The 20,935-nt window shown below is 39.7% G+C and overlaps 1 protein-coding gene across 3 annotated transcripts in view; it reads left to right on the forward strand.

Annotated features, from left to right (window-relative positions):
• pou6f2 (POU class 6 homeobox 2) overlaps positions 1-20,935 on the forward strand; it is an 88,626-nt gene that overhangs the window by 13,198 nt on the left and 54,493 nt on the right. For all 3 annotated transcript variants that reach the window (XM_084747675.1, XM_084747677.1, XM_084747676.1), the window contains exons 3-4: positions 6,004-6,101; positions 13,314-13,533. In XM_084747675.1, the coding sequence (XP_084603801.1) occupies positions 6,004-6,101; positions 13,314-13,533 (318 nt within the window). The remainder of the gene's footprint in view (positions 1-6,003; positions 6,102-13,313; positions 13,534-20,935) is intronic.

The following is a 20,935-nucleotide window of genomic DNA, read 5'->3' on the forward strand; positions in this document are numbered from 1 at the left end:
GACGAACTTAATCAACTCATCATAAAATACACTTAATTCAAATTCAATTCGGCACGGTGGTGCAGTGGTTAGCACTGCGGCCTCACAGCAAGAAGGTCCTGAGTTTGATCCCCTGGCTTGCTGGGGCAGGGCCTTTCTGAATTAGAAAGACTACACATGATGTCAGGACTTTCTCTTTCCTCAAGCTAACATTAGCTGCTGAAGTTAACTGAAGCTAGCTAGCTGTCTGTGTGTTTTTGTACCGGGATGTAGTCACACGAGCAACGGGTCTTACTTGTTAGTTCACTTCCCCGCCGATAAAAGTCGCTGGATAAAACACTTCAGGTAACATAATGTTACGAGCGACAGCGATGTTGCCATTGGTGACGTAGATTGTGTGAGATGAGAGATGTAGTTTACCGAGCGGTTTCACACAAAACTAAACTACAGCAAACCTACCACCAATATTAACTTTCTTGACTTTTAAAATTCAAACAGGATCAGAAAAAATTATCTGCCTCTTGCCATTGTCTACCATTCACGTTTTATCACCTCTCTATTTTAGGATGTCACTTCGGGCTCTAGGAAACTGTGATGAGCATTTTTCACAGTTTTCAGCATTTTATTGATTAAATGATTAATTGATGAATCATGAAAATTATCTGCAGATTAATTGATCATGAAAATAATCATTAGTGGCAGCCTTATCCCTAACCTGAATGCAACAGTACTTTTCGGACTTTATATCCAGGCTGGTTTAGATAGAAAATGAAAATGAAATGATCTGTCGCTCTGCATTTCTTTCTCTCTCTCAGCCCTCTCGGCAATGCCACATCAACTTTCCAAGTGGTATTAACAAAATCAATGGTCAAACAATCTGGGACAATTGGTTGTGTATTGATGGAATTAAACCTCGTGTATGATGTGGCTTGTTGTTTATCTGGGCCTTTTCTTTATGCTTCAGCAGCTCACAGATCGCTGTCCGTGCAACAAACGCTCTGACTCAACAGCACAACACACATTTGATGGTGAAAATTATATTACTGTGCATATTCCTCATGTTATAATTACCTCTGCTTCAATAATTCAATTTATCATAACAATTAAGAAAGTAATTAACTTATAATCTTCAGTCTTTTTAAATGTGTTCACATGTGAAATTATTTTCCATGGATTAGATTTCAGTGGCAAAATGATTGACAACATCTTAATAGCAAACACATGCACTCAGCCAGACATTTTCAAAAGGACCATTATAAAAATGGGGGTTGGCTGTTCATTGTGAATAGGGCTGAATCGTTACCAGGCCTCTCTCGTACATTTGACAACTTACATAATGCATTTCCACTAAAATAGCTTAAGTGTTAAAGCTTCTTTTATGGGCAAAAATTGATTCATGAATGCACTGAGGCGAAAGCTAACATGAACACAAAGCTTTCAATAACACCCATTTTATTCAGACTGTCAATGTATGAAGCGGTTGCATTAGACAAGGTGGCATGCTGATTGCTTTATGAAATCCAGGCTAATTGTTTTGTGGTGTAGTCCTTGGGGCACCCTGCATTAAGACAGGCCGAATGAAGTCAAATAAATATAGCTCCCCCCCTCCCTCAATAACCCAACACACACACGCAGCACAGAGAGAGACCTTCTGCCTTGTGTGCCATTGAAAGTCGCTCTCCAGTGGCCACTTTGGTGATCAATGAAAGAGAATTTATATAGTGGTGGATATTGGCAATATTTCCATGACATAAGTCACATCAAATTGCACTCTGTGCCCTGTAATAAATATAATTATTTCATTTACACAAAAGAAGCTTTTCAATGCAATTATCAAGTCACTGTTGGGATGAGTGTGGAATTCAGACGACATGATTCATACAATTAAATGAATCCATATGAAATCTATTCAGTCAAGGCCATGTAAAACTTGCTTGTAAATTTAAGGGTTAAAGAGTGTTTTTGTTATGAGAATGAAGATTTAAGGACACTTGAAGCGATGCCTGAATATCCTAGATAAATGTAAAGCTATGTTGAATGTGCATCGCCAGTTCTTTCATCCGTTTGGTCTCTTCTTTCATCTTTCCTCACATCAATACGTCCATTCATTCCATTTTATTCATTGTGTAACCTGTGTATAATCATTGCATCAAAGGACTTTCTTTTTTAGTAAAGTTTCTCTTTTTTCCCCACCGTATATAGTATTAATTTTTATCTGGAAATCCATTTAAGAATCATTCACGTTGGATAAATTCTGTTTTTTAAAGAAAAGCAAAACATGTACAAAGATTCTAGTAATAAAAAAGAATTGAAGATTGACTCCCTGGATATTTCTCCTGTCAGCTATTTAATTTAGTTAAAGAAATTACACAAATCCTCTGGGGGGAAGATGTGCATGTGTATTTATTTATCATCGATTTTTTCCCCTGCGATAAACGTGTTAACGTTACAGATATTTGCAAGGGGATGAAGCTTTCTAAGTTATTGTGAGGTGATACAATGAAAGGCATCAAAGAATCGTTATTCAGAAAGTCTCCCACACTGTTGATCAGATAGAATACATTATTCACAACCAATATCTTAACTACAGTCATGAGCTATACTGTCTGGACCCTGTTGATGATGTTATAAAGTCTCATTCCTTCATTATAGCTGAATATCTTAATTTAGCTAATTGGCTTTGTTATGATGATAACTAGATAATTCACTGGTGTAAAAGTTGTCAGCAGCTCTGATGGGTTTATTATTGTTGTCACAGTGTTGCAGCTGCATTCAGAGAATTGCCTCTGAGATAGTGGAAAGTTTCAGTTGCTGTAAATGAAAATCAGACTTTTAAAGTCAGCAGGAAAGAAATTAACTTTAATTTTATGAAATCTGAAGTGAGAATTAACTGCTTAGAAACAATACCTTTAATTAAATCTATATATTTATATATAATATTTATTTACTCTCCAAAATAAATGTGAAACTATACAGTATTATTATGGTGATTTTGTACTTTATTTGTAGCTTTATATTGACTTGAATACTGCCACAGCGTATTTCCTGCATGTTCAGATTGATCTTAATTCCAGATACCGAGTGCGCAGGGTGGGGCGGTGCACATCGTGATCCATAATGGGTGAAATAATTGGTGAAAAGAGACTGGCTTGTCAAAATATCCACTGCGTTGCGAGGCTGATAAGCGAGAGGATGTGGACCTTCATCGAGAAGCAGGGCCAGCCAGCCAGCCAGAGGTAGAAACCAGCTAGAAAAGCAGGCTTCCCCCTTGGGCTTTCACATCAACCATCAAATGCTCGAGGTTTCTTAGGTCATGCCATTCACCAATTATTTGGATTTTATGTAAAGATGAAATGATTTTAGTTGGCGGTGGAGAGTTTAAAATGTAATGCATAAATATACTTGACAGGCAATGAGATCTTGCTGGCAAGGCTTTTCAATAGTATGTTTTGTGTGAAGCTTTTATGAAAGGACTAGAAACCACTGCATGCCCTGTATGTTTAACAAGAAAAAGCCTATTCATCCTTGAATAAAAAGACACAATACACCAGGGCTTTATTCTTTACTTAAACGCTGTGATATTCCATTTAAGAAAATCGATCTTACAGTGGAAATGTGATTACATTTTTTTAATTCATTGCCGACATTGTGCAGTTTAACGAGGTTGTGTGGCCTTCAAACGCGTTTCCACATGGTTGGCTTGACATCATCTACAAAATCCACTTTATTCAGGGGAAGAGCTGTTTTATGAAGGAGATAGTGCATTTAAAAAGATGTTTTATTCAGTTTTTGTGTGGGTTTTTATATCATAAATTCAAAACAGAATCATGCTTATTAAATTACAGATGCCACACAACCTTTTTGTAAAATGATTGCGTTGGTTTTAAAGTAAATAAGTCATTTTTATTGTGGTCATAACAGGAGTTTTCACCTCTTTACTTAAATAAATGATTTACATTTCAGATCTCAATCAAAAAGTTTGTCATTTATTGAATTAAATGAAATAATGACTGATAATCTGTTCAATAGCAAAATAATCATGTAAACGCTTATTCTGATTCAGATTGTAATGAATATATTCGTTCTGCAGATGTCTGCCCTGCTTTGGGGTAGGTGACGTGTCATAAATAATATTCTGGGAGGGACAGATACATGGATGTTGCAAAACAAAACTACTTTTCTGTTAGAAACATTAAAAGATTTAAAGATGCTAATATTGTTCTCAGGATACGATGTCTTCTTCGAAACCGGGACCTCTTCTTCTTCTGTTTTGTTATTTCCGATGGATAAGATACTTGTTCCATGTTAAAGTAGCTAATGTTGTCTTCATGTAAGACCCCATCACTCATTGTGAGAACCAAATCGAGAAAAAAGGTTTTCAGGGCCTTTAAACTAATTATGTGTGTCATTTCAGAGTTAAAAAGACAAAGCTTTCAGGTTTCTGTCACTAATTAATATGAACAGTGTGAGTATGGTCGTTCAGTTTATGCACATCTGATTTTATTGCAGCGATCGAAACAGACAAAAAAGTGTACTACAAACTCAAAACTCAATCAGAGCAGAAAAATCAAAGGAGAAAGATGATGCCTTACCAATGACTCTTTGTCTACAAAATGTGGTACAGTACAATGTAAAAACCCACAAAAAAGACTACTTGATAAAAATGTCTCCAAAGAAAATGCTTAAATACCTTGAATAAGTGCTTGAAGGTCGATCAGGGACAGCTATATTCACCCAAACATGGCAGTTGGCATCAATAAAAGGCCTGAAGTTGTCATTGGCACAGAGATGAATGAGCGAGATGAATCAGTGAGTAGATGTTATCCACTATATTGACATCCTGTCAGTAAGAGAACAGGGGTTATTGTTTATAATAACACATAGTTTTACCACATTTCTGCAACACTACAAGCTCACCTTCACCAACTTATTCAAAAGAAGTTCATTCTCTAAACCGTGCAACAACATCTTTTCAACTCTCAAGTCTCCTCAAGAAAATCAATGTGAGGTTTCCTCGTGTATTGTGCCTTGTTTACAGAGTGGCAGTTTGTTTTGTATTGTTTTTAAAGTATGAACAATTATAAAATCAATCAGTCTCACAAAATTTGTATGTATTTGTCCATGTTCACAAGACTATTGTTTTCGCTTTAGTAAAATCCAAGTACCTTCACATTAAATTCTTCAGGCTTTGAGTTTTTGGTTTTTTAAATGGATACTCAGAGAAAATAAAGAGAAGTAATTTTTAGTCAGGTGGTATTGTATTTTTCTTCCGGACAGTCATTTTGGTGAAAGACATCTAAGAGACATTTAATTTTTCTGACATGTCTTCCCCCAAGATTTACCCGTCTTTACACTATTTGCACTCATCTTTGTCTCGCTGTGCGTCCACAGTTAGGCATCATGCGATCTTGATATCAGCGGGGTCAAAGGTTGGAGGTCAAAGCAGCCTTTTCGGACCATTTCGAGCGGTCCGCACTCAGTGCGCTGCTGTGAGATTCTGTGAGATAGGGATTGCTATGATATCCAGTCGTTGGTGTCCTTTATTTTCCCTGCAGCAAGCTTATTATCATGTCCCTGTCTGCTCCGCTCCACTCTGCCCTCATAGCAAACAGGTCTAATTGTGTCTCGTAGCTGCAGGCTCAGAGTGGAGGGAGGGAGTGGGTTTAGATGAGTGATACTCAGTGATGTAAATGGCTGAATAATATGGCCCCAGCGTTTGTGGTGGAGCTCTATCTCTCAGCGGTAATCTAGGCCATCGGGGACCCGCCAGTATGCATCATCCCCCATCAATGAGCCTCTCGGCTGGTTGGTAATTTATTCAGTGCTACAGCGGTTATTGATAAAGCACTTAAATACAAATTCCCCGTCTTTCCCAACTGCCCTCCTCTGTGCCGTGCGATGCTCTATGTTGTGATATCACAATGTGGTCCGTGTTGTTTATCTACTTATATTGTCTGTGTTGAACTAAGGCGGGCTCTTTGTTGTCTCTTTTTCTCTCTACTTCTCTGCCTGTTGCTCTCGCAGGAGCTCGTGACGGTTCAGTCCAGTCTGATGCCAGCAGCAGCCCCTCTGAGCAGAGTCAACTGGGACAGTCCCACCCAGGATACCCAATGGGTCCTCAGGTGAGTGAGGGGATCTTACATAAGAGAAATTTAACATAAACATTAAAAGAAAAGTGGGATAATAACAAAACAAAAACGTAAAAGGTTTTGTGCCCTTAAACCCAGCCTTTTCAAGCAGCAGTGTCAGGTGTGTGTAGCCAAGATAAACTGTGTCATATCATAGGAAAAAGTCCTGCACACAAATAAAAAATTTGGAGATTTCAGATGCAAAAAGAATCAATTAATTATCTCCTGATTTTCCACTGTTGTTTGTTTGATAGCCTGTTTAACGCCCTTTAAAACTTCGCCTCAAATCTAAAATATTTCTGTAAAACATAACATTAAATATTCATGACTAAATAAGTATTTCTATTATTAGAAATGTAATATTTCTATTTTTAGGCCAGTGTGTAAGAGTTACTGGGATTTATTTGCAGCATATGGCAGAATTGGAATATTTCATGAAGTGCTTTCATTGGTGTATAATACCTGAAAACGAGAATCATTGTGTTTTTGTGACCTAGAATGAACCGTTTGGTGCATTACATTCCTCCTCCAATGAGGAATGAGTTTTGCGTCCACCGTCTCTCTGACATGCTTGGAAGGAGAGAGTGAGACAAGGTTTTTGCAATCTGAAAGCTTACTGCTCGAAGCCACTAAATCCAACAGACTGGTCCTTTAAGTCTCTAAAATTATGTGGCCTGTTAGTTGTATTGACAGACATCATATTAGTACATTTATTCATATGTTGCGAATTGATTTTTTTGCATTTGAATAACCTCTTTTTTCTATAGTTATACTGAATTATACTGTAGATTCTGGCTTGGGTGTGAGTTCCTCCTGAAGCAGGACTTCTTTATTTTAGTTTTGGTTGGCTGCCATAAGATCTTCATACTTAGTACCTCTGTATGTTTATTGTTTTTAACTATTTTGTGTCTCTGCTCAAATCAAACCAACATTTCTGTGAAACACTGAACTGATACAAAGAGCTGCCAGCCTCATCAGGTTTCACCTGTTCCACACCTAAAAGAGTCAAGAAGAAAGGTATAATATTCCAGTGAGAAAATGTTTTATGCTAAGTTAGACTGCAGAGTCATAAAGCCACGTCAGACAGTGTTAATTGACTGCTCCTTATCTCTCCTCAAATGACCTTTGATTTCACAGTCATGTCGGTTAACGTAGAAATAGCGTGGACTGTACAGAATCAAAATTCACAACGTTTTCAGCACTTGCTGCATTTCTTTTTTTTGAACAATATCCACTGTTTGGTTTGACTGTAGCAGTGTTGTACAATAACCGTCAGTGTGACACTGTAATGATGATAAATGATTGGACAAACTGGAGTCGGGTATGTGAGAAGTCACAGGAGAGCTGAGCTCGACGACTTACTTAAGCGTCCTTTTTTGCGATGATGAGCCATCCGACATTGTCCGGGGTCTCCTTGTGTTTGGCGTGGGCACCACTGCAGTAAAGATGTGTGTCTCCACGAGCCACGTTGCTCTGTTCACACTCAATGACCACTGTCACACACACTCAGAAAAGCCAAACTAAAATGGTATATTAGGACAATGTTTTTTTTCTGATTACTGCCATAATGAGAGTCAAGATTAAAGGGGTAGTTCCATTTTTTTTAAGCAGGGTGGAAGAGTTAGTGTATTACCTACAGTGCACATGCACCTGACATGCACCCAGTATGGAAAAGCAGCAGGTGTACCCTGTTTTAGCCAACTAAAAAAATCCCTGTGCTCATTTTCATCACTATCCAAATATTGCTCTTTCCAAACCAACCAATGTTCTGTGAGGTAAAATGTTTTTGTAAAGGAAGTCTGGTTGAGCAAGAGGGAGAGATATTTGGCTCATATAGCAGCAGTTGCTGGCAAGGTTAATTGGTGAAAATATTTTAAATATATAGATATTTTTTTTAAGGTGGACCTTTTCTCGGTGACTAAAATACTTCCTGCTGTGGGCCCTGTCCTCCCAAGCACATTGCTTCTCTAAACTGGGGGCGTGTCAACTGCCATCTATTGTAGGTATTAATATATAGACAATGGATAAGTACCTCATACAACCCCACTTGAAATAGTCTGATAAATAATCCCTTTAAGAAGTTTTCTCGTGATATTTTCAGTAATTAAATCATTTACTTGGTCTTGTTACATTCATGAGTGAAAAAAAAACATAAAACACCTTCACTGAATGCCACACCAAGGATAATTTTCAGCTAAAATGTGAAATCGTAAAGTATTTTGTCATCACACATCATCCTCAGATGTAATTGAGTTGTGGCACTAATGAGCTGACAATACAGGCTGTGTCAAAACAAGCAGGGGAGCAAAGAGCCTGAGCCTGCAGCCCTGTTAATAGCTCAATCAGGAATTGTCCTATCTGATTGGATTTATTGGCCTGGTGGCTCGGCGATGTTTAATGAACATCTATCTCATTAGTGTTGCTCAGTGTCACCACTCAACACACACCAGCACACACAGAGCGAGCGTCAGGTTTCCTCCACCCTCTTTAATAAGGCCATTCTGCCTGCACTCAGTGTTACTCAATGACAGTCAATCCTCATCAGGATAAACAAAAGAGGAAACATGAGAGCAGGAGAGCTGTTCAGTTTTGTCGAGCAGGTTTGCAGGGTGAGAAATCCCCTGTGAAAGAGTCAATCTGCTGCAAATGGAGATAAAGAATGAGCTTAATTAAAAGCACTTTTCTGATTACAGATGCCCTCGCCGGTCAAAGCCACTGTTTTGGTAATAGATAAGAAATAAGCACAAAAGGGAAAGCATCTCGAGCAGGCAGCAGTTAGAGTCTGAGCCTCAGCAGGCGGCTCTCAACAGTCACCATCTAATATATTAATGCTGTCAGTACAGTCTCTGTGAAGCTAACACTTTTCAGAAACAAAGGCGCTCCGCATGCCATACCCAATTCTCTTGTTCCAGGATCAATATGTTTTGATAGATTCTCGCTCCAGAGCCGGATATTGTTCGAACAACCATTATCCGATGGTAGTTTACCCAACATGAATCCACCTTCCTTCTGTTTCCCACTCGCAGTTAGGATGACAAAAGTCTGCTATCTGGGTGATTATGGGCAATTTCTCAGTGCCAGAGCTGCCAAGCAGATAGAAGGGCCTATTCTCCCCTGATGGGCAGAGAGGCTGGGTACGACATCCAGTCCTGAGTGGGGCTGCTTCCCCATCCAGAGCCCAACACACACCCAGCCTGCGCGTCCGTGTGGCCCCTAGGAGACCGCTTCTCAACATGCAGCTGTCAGGCCTGCCAAGCACTGTGCAGCAGCTTTCCAACAGCACCTATGGAGAGGAGGAGCGAGAGTATCAGACGAAAAGGCAGAAGGTGAACTGCTTGTAAATCTAGATGACTGATGCTGGGGATTCTCGTAGTAAAAGCTCGCTGTGTGGCTGCAGAGTCGAGCTAATTATGTTCATGCAAAATTTATTCTTATCTCTGATTCTGACGTGTGCGTATACGGTGTTCTCACCTCAGATGAAGATCATAATCAGGCTTAAACTGGCACAACAAACAGCCTAAAGACTAAGAGCTCCTGCAAGCTTAAAAAAAAAAAAAAAAATCTCCAAAGTGTTTTCTCTCTGTAGCTGTCTGTGTGCCTAACAGCTGCCTGTTTCTCCAAAGCTGCCTGTAATGATAAATAAATCAGGGCTACATCTGATAATTGCAGAATTGTCTTTTAATGTTATTCCCTTATATGTGAGGCTGTCTTTGCTGTCAAGCCTGGCAATCTCATTTTGTTTGACTCTGAGATGAAATGTTCAAAGAGTGTCTTTGATTATATGCTGCTTCGATTCAAGATTACATTTAGTTTAAAAAGCGAGATTAAACATATGTCACTTGCAGCTAACAAACGCGTTGCCTTTGTTATTGTCCTTTGAGGATTCTTTGAGCTGCCGAATTATTAATTCATTTTTTAAAGTTAATGGCAAATGTCATTTTGAATGCTCTCAGAAGCGTCAGATATTGTCATTTGTTATGCACTGTTGTTGCGTATCAAAGCAAATGTTGAGAAAGAGGAATCCTATACCGCGCGTGTGATTACTCCTGCCAGCAACAATCACCTCTCTGTGCTTTTTTATTCTTTTAGAAACACAAACAGGTATTCATGTGTCTCTCAGTGCCCTGAGATCTCTCCGTGCTTTGTGGCTTTAAACCCACATGACCTCGTACCTCTTAAACTGTGATCGCATGTATGTCGGAGTGGGTGCAGGCGTTCTGCACCATGCAGGGTTATCACAGTGACACGCCTGTCACCCAGGAGCACCAGGCTCGGGAGTATGGTGGGGTCTTCGCACCAGTCAGCCCGCTGTGCATCCTCTGCAAGCTGCAGACACACCATGCAAAACAGAAGCAGATAGCTGACAATTGGAGTTAAAGGCTTGTGAACGTAAAGTCACAGTGGAGGAGTCAACATAGTGCAGCCAGGCTTACCTAGCAACGTCTAAAGGCTGCTTTACTGTGGACACAACACAAGCTGACATTGTACTTTTATTATTTTATTCCAAACAATTCAATTTAGTGTTTAAACAGTAATTTTGTTGGATTTTGCAGCATCTTCAGTATCTCCTGTCTCGTAGCTCCTGTGTAAATTCAGTTTGACATGCTCAAACGCTGACATAATTTGAAAAAGGTTTTATCAGAATGAATGAAATTTAAGATGTCATTCCCTGCGTATTCATGGAGATTTCAGCCATGCTACAAACCTTCCCACTTGTGGCTCAAAGCTCTCGATGAAAAATGTGTCGGTGTATTTCCAAACCCACTTCCTCGGAAAATACATTTGAAGAGATCTTCTACTGCGTAAAATATCTCAGAGCGATACTTCTGATAACATATCTTTTCCTCTATGGGTATGACTGCGCAGATTCCACTTTAACTAATATGAATGAATGGATACACGAAGAGACAAGGGTGATGTGTTATATCCCTCATCAAAACAGTGAAGTACTGCTACTTTTTTTCTTTTTCTTTTTTTCCCAAAAGCACTGTGTATTTCAGGCACATTTCTGCGGTACCAGAGATTTGTTCAATGGGATGAAACATAAATCACTCTGCATCTCTGTGAAAGAAAAATTCTCAGCTCTTTCACAAAGATTGGATCTGATCTCTGTCAGTACCAACGGCGGTGTGTTTTGACTGTCAGTCTGTGACACAGCAAAGCACAGAATTCATCTGCAAAACAACTGCATTCATCAAAACACATTGATTAGTGACACTCACTCTGGTCTCATCTGCTTCACTGCTTTGCTTGTCTCAATTAAGCATCCCAGGGTGTAAAATAGTGCATATTCATCAACTAAGTGTGATGTCCTTACTCTATATTTCTGCCAACAACTATGTTTCTGCAAACAAGCATGCTGTGTTATGATTTATCGACAACAGACAAATCTTATCATGTTATCATTCTACAAAATTCTGGAATTAATGTTTTTGATCAAATAAACTAACAAAATTATCTTAAGTTTGGGTTTGGTCTTGTGTAATACACAACATTTGGATTATTTTGTGTGATTTATGTATTTGCTATATTGTGATATATGCCATTACTGGAAAATATCCTCAATATTAATGTAATGTAATGTAATGATTTCAACCATATCATCCAGCATTACTTGCAAGTTTACATTAATTGTATTGTGCATTCTGAATAGAAAAAAGATTTTACTGTAATCCACTATATTAACTAAAATAATATTGTATTCTTATGACAGATGCTTGTAAAACACCAGATTTCACATTTAAAGTTACAGCTAAACAGAAGTTAAGGATGTGTGTCCACAGGATTCGTCCTTTCCATGCTTGCCATTCATTGTCTATGTTAGCAGCCATGCAGTGTATTCTGGTAGCACCGCAGTGCTCATCGTTTGCATAAAGTTGAGGTCAAGGCGGCTTTATACAAATCAGGGGTGTCCAGTGAAAACCTCCCAAAAAACATAGGAATTGTCAGTCTAAAGTGAAGACAGATTCAACAACTGCATGACTTATTTCTTGCCTAAAATGTTTGCCGTAACATATTTTCGTCACATAAGAGAGTTTCCAAACAAGCCACCATGTTAGGCCATCAGGTCCAGCCAGAAAATGTGTTGGAGGGTGTTGCCCGTTGCTGGTTAGCACCCTTTGCTGAGAAGCAGCGTCCCCTTGCATCCAAAAACACCCCTGTGGACATTTGCCATCTTCTTTCAACACGATACCAGGCTTTGCAGGGAGCTGCAGTAGACCGTTGTCCTCCACACATACCTCCCTGACCCATGTTGTTTGACCAGGAGAAGGAGGATTAAAGGACCAGTGTGTAGGATTTATATAGTTGTGAGCTTGTAGTTTGCAACCAAGTGAATACTGCTAGTCTCACCCTCCCATTCCAAGCAAGTAGTGTGTGTAACCTATTGCAGCCACAAAACCCGCAAAACGTGCAAAAGGCTTTATCTGGAGTGGAGACAGTTTTTGGTTTGTCCATTCTGGGCTACTGTAGAAACATGACAGTGCAACATGGTGTCCTCCATGGAAGAGGACCTGCACCCTCCGTGGATTAAAAAAATCTACAGTAATGGAAATGGAAAAAAAAAATGGAAAATTAGACCTCAACCACATTCTTTGTTTTTTTTTTTTCTTTCACAGATTTATCAGCTGGAATCCAAACACACACCACCTATTATGTTGCCCCCCCTAGCCACTATTTGGCCTAAGTTAGCCAGTCAACCCAAATCACATTTGATTGGTTGCACTTATGTAACTGCCCCGGAATTCAGAATGAGTCATCAAAAATATGTTTACAAGATGAGAGTAGTGAGTAGTTATACCCCAAGCATGGTAAAGTAATTTTAAGTAAAATAAGCACAAGTAATCACATTACAGGCAGTCCTTAAAAGTCAGCTGTGTATGATTTACATGGATTTATTGGCAGAAAATGGTATATATTTCTAAGTATGTTTTCATTAGTATATAATTTTTTTTTTTTTTTTTTTTCATTTTTTTGTGTATGTGTTTCTTTACTGTTGAATTGGCCATTTATATCTACAGAGGCTGCATGTCCTTTTCCATGGAGATTGCCATGTTGCACAACCATGTTTCTACAGTAGCCCAGAATGAACAAACAGTGATATTAATATTTAGTGATATTAAAAACATTTAAAAGGAAAAACTACCCATTTGTGATTATATAACCAATAATGCTATGAATGTGTGTTCTTGTGTGTGTCTGCTGTAGTCTCTCCTGGTGGCCCAGCAGCTGGCCAACGCAGTAGGCGGTGTGATGTCCGGGGCGGCGCCAGGCATGAACCAGCCCATCCTCATCCCCTTCAACGCAGGCGGACACCTGGGCGGGCAGCAGGGCCTCGTCCTCTCCCTGCCCACAGCCAACATCCAGAGCCTGGTGGCTGCTGCTGCTGCAGGGGGCATCATGACGCTCCCCCTCCAGAACCTGCAAGGTAAGAAACAGGGCCAAGTTACACCGCTACAGAAAAAAATGGTTCCTCTGACAAAACAGGGTCAACATGATATCCCAGGAAGAAAGTAGAAAATAATTTGGATGCTCTAAAAAGAATAAAGTTTTTTTCCTGTATTATACATAATGGTTGATAGAGCATGAGACACCATGAACTATTAGTAACAAATACAACAAATATTGATCCCAGTAAGAGCTTGTTTTACATCAGTTTTACAGCAGTTTTTGTTTTTTCCTTAATAAAAATGCTTTACAAAGCTTCTGAGCAGGTAAGAATCCTTCAGGGGTTTGTATCCCAAAAAGCCGCTATCCTCAACTTGCCCAGAGGAACAACCATATTAATTACAGGTCAACGTTTTGCAGTGCAGCGCAAAAGCACTTTATGCCTCTTTCCAGTGCATAAGAGTGCACTGTACTTCACTTTTTTATCTCTTTTCCACCTCATCTGTCCATCCACATGGCTGTACTTATCCTTGCCTTTTAAACTTTAATGCCCAAGTGTTCTCTTTTGATCATAGTTGTAAATGGTTTTCATTTTAATGTTTAAAACATTGTCTCTTTTATACCATTAGATTGAGGGATGGATGGGGAAACCGTCAGTCATGAATCTTGGATGAGAGAGCTGCACTAATGTAAAAAGATGCCAGGCTACATGTAAAGCAGTGTGTTTTTAGGATGGAGATTACAATAATGCCAGTGCAGCACAAAGTGCAGGGAAGGCTCCCTTCATGTGGGGAAATGGATGGACAGATGCCCTGAGTGAGGAAATGTGGAGGTAGAAGCCTAATGGACACAAACATGCATAAATAACAGCAGCCATCGCTGTGGGCAGAGCTTTTAATAAACCCACATCTATCTAGCAAGCCCTTCAATGTATCCATCAGTAGTGGACGATAATGGGCCCAGCAGGCCCGTCTGACTCACACTTCAACAGATCTTCCTCCTAGTGCATGAGGGACAACCCAGAGGCTTCAGTGATCTGATGAACTGATCGACAAACACATTGTCAGAGTGTCAGAATGCCAAAACAAACACCTCTCAGTCATCCTTATTGTCTGCTGCTAAACAAACCAACAGACAGTCTGGAATCCAATGTCCTGATAAAATTCCCCATCCATGAGAGATAGCGGAAAAAAACTGTTGTGGAGAAATGCCTCTGTGGCAGATCTTTTTTTAAGCGTGTGGACTGACAGACTGCCTGTTCGCACGTCCTCTTATCTGAAGGGGATGCATTGAAGGGACCTCCATGGAGAGAAAGTGACACAAGTCACGAGTGAAGCTAAATGTCTTGACTGTGTCCGGGCCCCTCTGGCCACGCGGCGCTCCTCCACTCTCCCCTGTCTGAGTTCATCACAGCTCCGCTGAATGAGGCCTGCTGGCACAGCACCTCTGTCAGACAACTGCAACTCTAGCCTCTGCCCCTGCGTCCCCGTCGCTTCCCCTCCCTGCCCCTCTGGGTCTCCAGGCCTGATTAATCACAGATATAATACAGCGTCGTGCTGTCGCCAGGGAGCAGTCAGCTCATTTCATGACCTCAGGAGCAAGTGTGCTTTACAGCACTCACGCTGCTAGCTAATTAGCGTCAGATCAGACACAAGACAACTGTGCGGCACAGTAATGAGACTCCAGGAGGAGCCCAGCCAATGGCTGTATTTAAATGTAATGAGGCGGCTAATGACCAACTAATAAGGCTGTTTGTCTTGGGGAATGGGAGGTTGAGGGTGGAGGAAGTGTATTCTATTAGACTATAAGCCAGCATGCTAGTCTCTCAGTTAGAGTCTGAGGTTAAACAAGTTTTATTAGACCAAAATTAGGTTTTTCCAGCCCAATTTGTTTACATTTTGTACATTTTCATATTCAGCTTTAATGAGGGGAATGACATGAATAGACAAATCAGAACAAACAGCAACAACAGCATGTTTGATCATATGTTTTGATCACGCTAATCAAAGCGGGCTCTGTAAAAATAAATGTTGACAGAAGGGAACCGACTCGACTGCTGTGAGCTTTAGGAGGGCAGCTCTCTCAGACTGTGATGAATAACTATCACTGTAATGGGGTTGTGCTATAAAGTCGGAGCGGTTGCTTAAATAAAACTGAGCAGCATCTTGTGGCAGACTCAGTAAACACAGGCACCAGTGTAACTGGTTATTTGTCAGAATGATTTATGCCTGCAAACATGCAGTAAAAACAAATTCCCAATGAAACTAAACAAGGGAGAAAGTTATCTTTTGTGACAGAGTGCACACAATTCTAGCTGACTTCACAGAGGCAAAACTAGGTTGGGTCATGCTAGAGGTCTGTAAATATGACGGCTCATAAGAATAAAAAAATCATACATGATTTTCACAATTTCTCATATAAGTGTGCTCGACCGATGCAGACAAAACATCTGCAGGTTTTTATTGTTAGATATGATGCTAACTTTCTGCTGCATTTTTAATAGGTTTAGATTTCACATGATTTTATAACAAGCAAAGCATGATTACCATACTTGTAAAACTAGTCGTATCAAAGCACTGTACATGTAATGCCCAATGGGAGGAAGCAGAACAAAGTCTCATCTGTCTACTCCTCTTCTCTACGACTCACTCAAAGGTAATGCAAGAAGCTAGTTTACTGGAGCTCTTTCATATTAATAAGCATATCCCATCTTATTTGCTCTCAGCAGAAAGCCAGGCAGCGCATCACATCAGAGAGCCGAGTTCTAATGGTGAGGTGAGAGCATTGTTCCTCTGTACTCGTCCGCAGGAAACACAAAACAGCACTCAAGCTTCCTGATAAAGGTCGACATCCCACTCACCTGCAGTAATGAGACCCGGTGTCAATGCCAATCAAAGGCATGTCTGCCGTTTTGATGAAAACGCTCAGCGGTGTCGTTCGCAGGTTGCGGCTGTTGGTGTGATACAAATTAGGGAAATCACCGTGCTCATTACAGCACCAAAGGGTGGGCTCCTGGGGGAAGAGCCAAATGTTTCCACACTAGTTAGACATGTCAGACTGCATCTCTTCTGCCTCAGCTGACTGCTGCTCCTTTAAGAGGTTAGATCACCGGGCCGGGCCACTGACTTAACCTCTGTCTGCTGTGGGAATGCCTCTGTGTCCCTTTACCCATTATATTATCGAAGCCAGAGAATTTCAAGCATCCTTCTTGGGCTTGTTACAGCCACACTAGTTGCTCATTGTGGGCTCCTTTTTCCTCATGTGTGCATTTGTGGAATCATTTTGGGATAAGAAAAGAAATAATCTATTGTTTGTGTGCACAGTCAGCCAGTAGAGGAGTACATTAAGAGGACCCAGTCCACATTTCCTCACATCAACATCTGCCATCTTAACACAATAGAGGCCAAACCCATCCCTTCTCCCTCATCGCTGTTTAATTTGAGGCGTTCTCAACCAGTATGTATTCCACGTCGTCCTTTAATGATTTAACTTTGCTGTGGTTGTAAGATGACTCGCAGGGGAGAGAGCTGCATTAAATAAATAACAGTGATAAAATGTAGACCTCATACATTTCAAAGCTAATGCAACTAGCGGTGCAATAGGAGCAGCTGCACACAGTCCTGGAGCGGTAATTTGATTGATTTGTTGTGACAGCAGCCAAATAATTGAGAGTGAGAGGTGCTGCTGGAGATGAAGCGCAGGCAGAGGCAGGTTCGCCAGGCAGTCCCAGCAGATATGGCACCCGGGTTCTCATCTCTGCCATTGATATCTGCCAGTGGTTTATTGTTTGTCTTCAATAAGCAGCTTGGAAACGTGTGGGGTTACTGCCTTTGTGACAGTTTGGCTACGGAAAGAAGGGGAAAAAACGCACCAATCAAAATGTACAGAGGAGGGAAGAGAGGGTTGGAATCAAACACACAGATTTACACTCAGGTTTACTGTACGCGCACATACAGTGTGAACACACAGACTCTCCCATGAGACTCATGATTTATACTGTGATGTCTTTTTTGAAGCTGAGATGTAAGTAAATTTTACCCCCTGGTGTTTCACTTGTTGCAGACATGCTGATGATTTGTTCTGAATTCAAGTTTCATAATTGCACAAAAATAACAGTACAAATGATGCACATTGTGTTTTGAAAATACAGGATGCTTTTTTAAATGTATGTATCCCATGATATTTTCTGTTTTCTGTCTGGTAAGAAGCTGTAGTGATGTTTGTCTTAACCTTCTGGCTCTTGACTCGTGTTTTGTTTCTGTGGATGGTGGCAGTGTCACTCTGGCTCAGCCATGCCACAGGACAGCACGCTGCCAGAGCCTGAAATAGAAAGAAAAGAAAAGAAAAAGAAAGGGAAGGGGGGGGGAGGATGAATCTTTATGGCGATGTGGAGGAGGACAATAATATTGTTAATCAGATGTGGCTGTACCTGCTCCTCCACAGCAAACCCTGACATCTGCCCTCACTGGTAAACACTGAGGGAGGCTTTTTTCAAACCACCTGCCATAAACACACATACAAGAGAGTCTCTCAGCATTACACACTGTGTCTGTCTGCACTGTGTATGCACAGAGTGCAATGCATTTATTTAGTGGAGAAGGAGAGGATAGGTTTTCCGAATTAGGAGTCTGAATGTCATCATGGCAAATTTTCAAATTAGCTTCCAATTACATGAATGATTAGGAAAATGCTAAATTATTCCATTTTAATCCAGCTGTTTTCTATTCCCACGGCTCCTGAACTATAACAGATTACCTTCTCCCTGGTGTAATTACTGAGAAAACATGCATACTGTGGTGTCTTTTCAACCAAATTAACAGTTGTGTGGGTATTTTTTAATAAAACCTTAATTATCTGAACCGTTTCTTTAAAAAAACTGATATCCTTCATAAATATTCAGTATTTTTGTTGCATGTATTGATTAGATATCCCCAACAATTGTGCGCAATCAATAGCGTTCATCTTTCATCATCACATAATCAGCCTATCGTTCCTGTTGAGCAGAGCAGTCGATCACAAGTCTGAGGCAGCACTGAGTTGGATATAAATTACAATACATAATGATGTATTGTTTTCATGATATTTCAACACTTGTAAAATGCTTCCAGTAAATGCCTTGACCACTTGGCCCCGGAGTTGTTTTGAAGAAATTACATCTCACTTTTTTTTCCTCCCTCTTTCCGACCAGACTGTTTCCGAAAGATTTGCTAAAGGTCTGCCATATTGCTGAGGCGCAATTCAGAAGCTTTCAGCAACAATCTGTAGTCAAGCATTTTAAATGAAAATTGATTTGTGATTTACATGGTCAGTGAGGGGAAAATGAACTTATGAAATGTTGTAAATGAAATATTAGACAAGGTGCAGTGGGAGAGAGCAGACAGAGATGGTAATCTTGTGGAACTGGAATTCCCGCCTGGCAGAACTGGGTGACATTTTACATTTATCTGTGTTCTGCATGAGCTGTAATGTTAATGGTAATTTTATGGGACTGAACCGGAATGAAAATGGTGTTATCACCGATTGCTTCAAATGTGGAATTGTGTAAAGTAGCACAGCTGCATCCTTTATTTCCCATTCCCCCAGTAATGCGAGTTATTGCATGATCTGTTCTCTAAGGTTGAATGTGTGTATTCAGCCTGTTTTTATCAGTCTGTTCTACTCACGTTCTACTATATCACACTCCTCCGCCACAGGATGAAATACACAAACTGCTGTATTTTGATATTAGTATAAATGCCACATTTGTTTGTGAATGTTTCTCACATTTATTCAGCAGCTCTTTGCTTTTGTTTGTATTTCCCTGTGTATTTGTATCGCAGGTACTATTAAAAACATTTAATAAGATGTTAATGGTAGGGCTGCAGTTAATAAGGTTTTTCATTATCAATTAATCTGCCTATTATTTTTACGATCAATTGATTAATTGTTAAGTCTTTAAAATGTAAAAGAAAATTGTGAAAAATGCTCGTCACAATTTCCCAGAGGCCAAAGTGACGTCCTCAGATTGCTTCTTTTGTCCAACCAACAGTCCAAAACGCAAAGACTCTTCATTTACTATCAACCCTATTGCTTCCCTTGTTCTGAATTCCAAAAAGCGTGATAGAAGTTAAAATATTCTATTACTTCTTTTGATGGGGACCCTAGAAAACCCACTCAAAGACCCATGCTGGTCCCCAGACCCCAGTTTGAAAACCACTGGTATAGTTAATATACTCTAATTGTTGAATATTTGACCTTTTGAGGATTTCTTTCAAAGCATTGAAACTTGTAAAACAAGAATCATCACCTATATCTTGAGGTTTCTAATCATAAATCTCACCTAGAATGAAAGTAAATGCTTCCTCATGTCATTCAATAAGATCTTGTTCAAAACAGGACTGCATATTACAATTATTTGTGTTATCGATTAATCTGTTGATTATTTTCATTATTAATTATTTAGTTTATTAGTCTATAAACTGTCCAAAAAATGCATGTGCACTATTTCCCAGTCTTTCTTTTGTCAAAAACCCAAAAGACTCTTCATTTACTGTCATAAATGACAAGAAAAACAGCAAATCCTCATATTAAGAAGCTTGAACCAGCAATTGTTTGATATTTGTGGTTGAAAAGGACTGAAATGATAAATTGATTATCAAAACAATTAATGGCAACTAATTTTCTTTTGACTGGCTAATCAATTACACGATTAATTGTTGCAGCCAATGGCTGTTTCTAGGACTGCAAGTAACAGTTATTTTCATTATCAATTAATCTGTTGATTATTTTTTCTATTAGTCGATTAGTTGTTTGCTCTATAAAATGTCAGAAAATTGTGAAAAATGTCAGTCTTTGTTTCCCAAAGCTAAAGATGATGTCCTCAAATGTCTTGTTTTGTCCAAAACCCAAATATATTCAGTTTACTTTAATAAAGGACTAAAGAAACCAGAAAATATTGACATTTAATAAGCTGGAATCAGAGAATTTTAAACTTTTTTCTTTCAAAATGACTCAAACTGCTTAAAACTACTATATTGTATGTACAACATTATTTTGGTTTATCCTCACTTTCAATAAAACTGTACAAAACATAATGTAAACTAACATATTATCAATAAGGATCTATCATGGACTTAATAATACAAGCAAATCAATGTAGCATTACGCTCTAATCAATACTACTTACACTCCGACCAGATGTTCTAATTTTGATCGATACCCTGTGCAGTGAATGTTTCCTATTCCCACTCTGGCGGCGTGCAGCACGTATGGATTTTCATAGAGCTCGCTGTTCCATGTTTGAAAGAGAAAAGAACCAAAGAGAGAACAAACAAAGTGGTTCCTGCAGCAGCAGAAGCTGTGGGAGTCTGGGAGCCAGCCTGGATCACACAGAGGTCATTTTTAAACACGGCTCTCCAGTTCCCCGTCTGTGAAACCAAAGAGTCTGTGGTGGCATTTGTCAG

This window comes from Lutjanus erythropterus, chromosome 21 (genome assembly GCF_056507025.1).
Source record: "Lutjanus erythropterus isolate fLutEry1 chromosome 21, fLutEry1.hap2, whole genome shotgun sequence".
Classification (NCBI taxonomy): Eukaryota; Metazoa; Chordata; class Actinopteri; order Lutjaniformes; family Lutjanidae; genus Lutjanus; species Lutjanus erythropterus.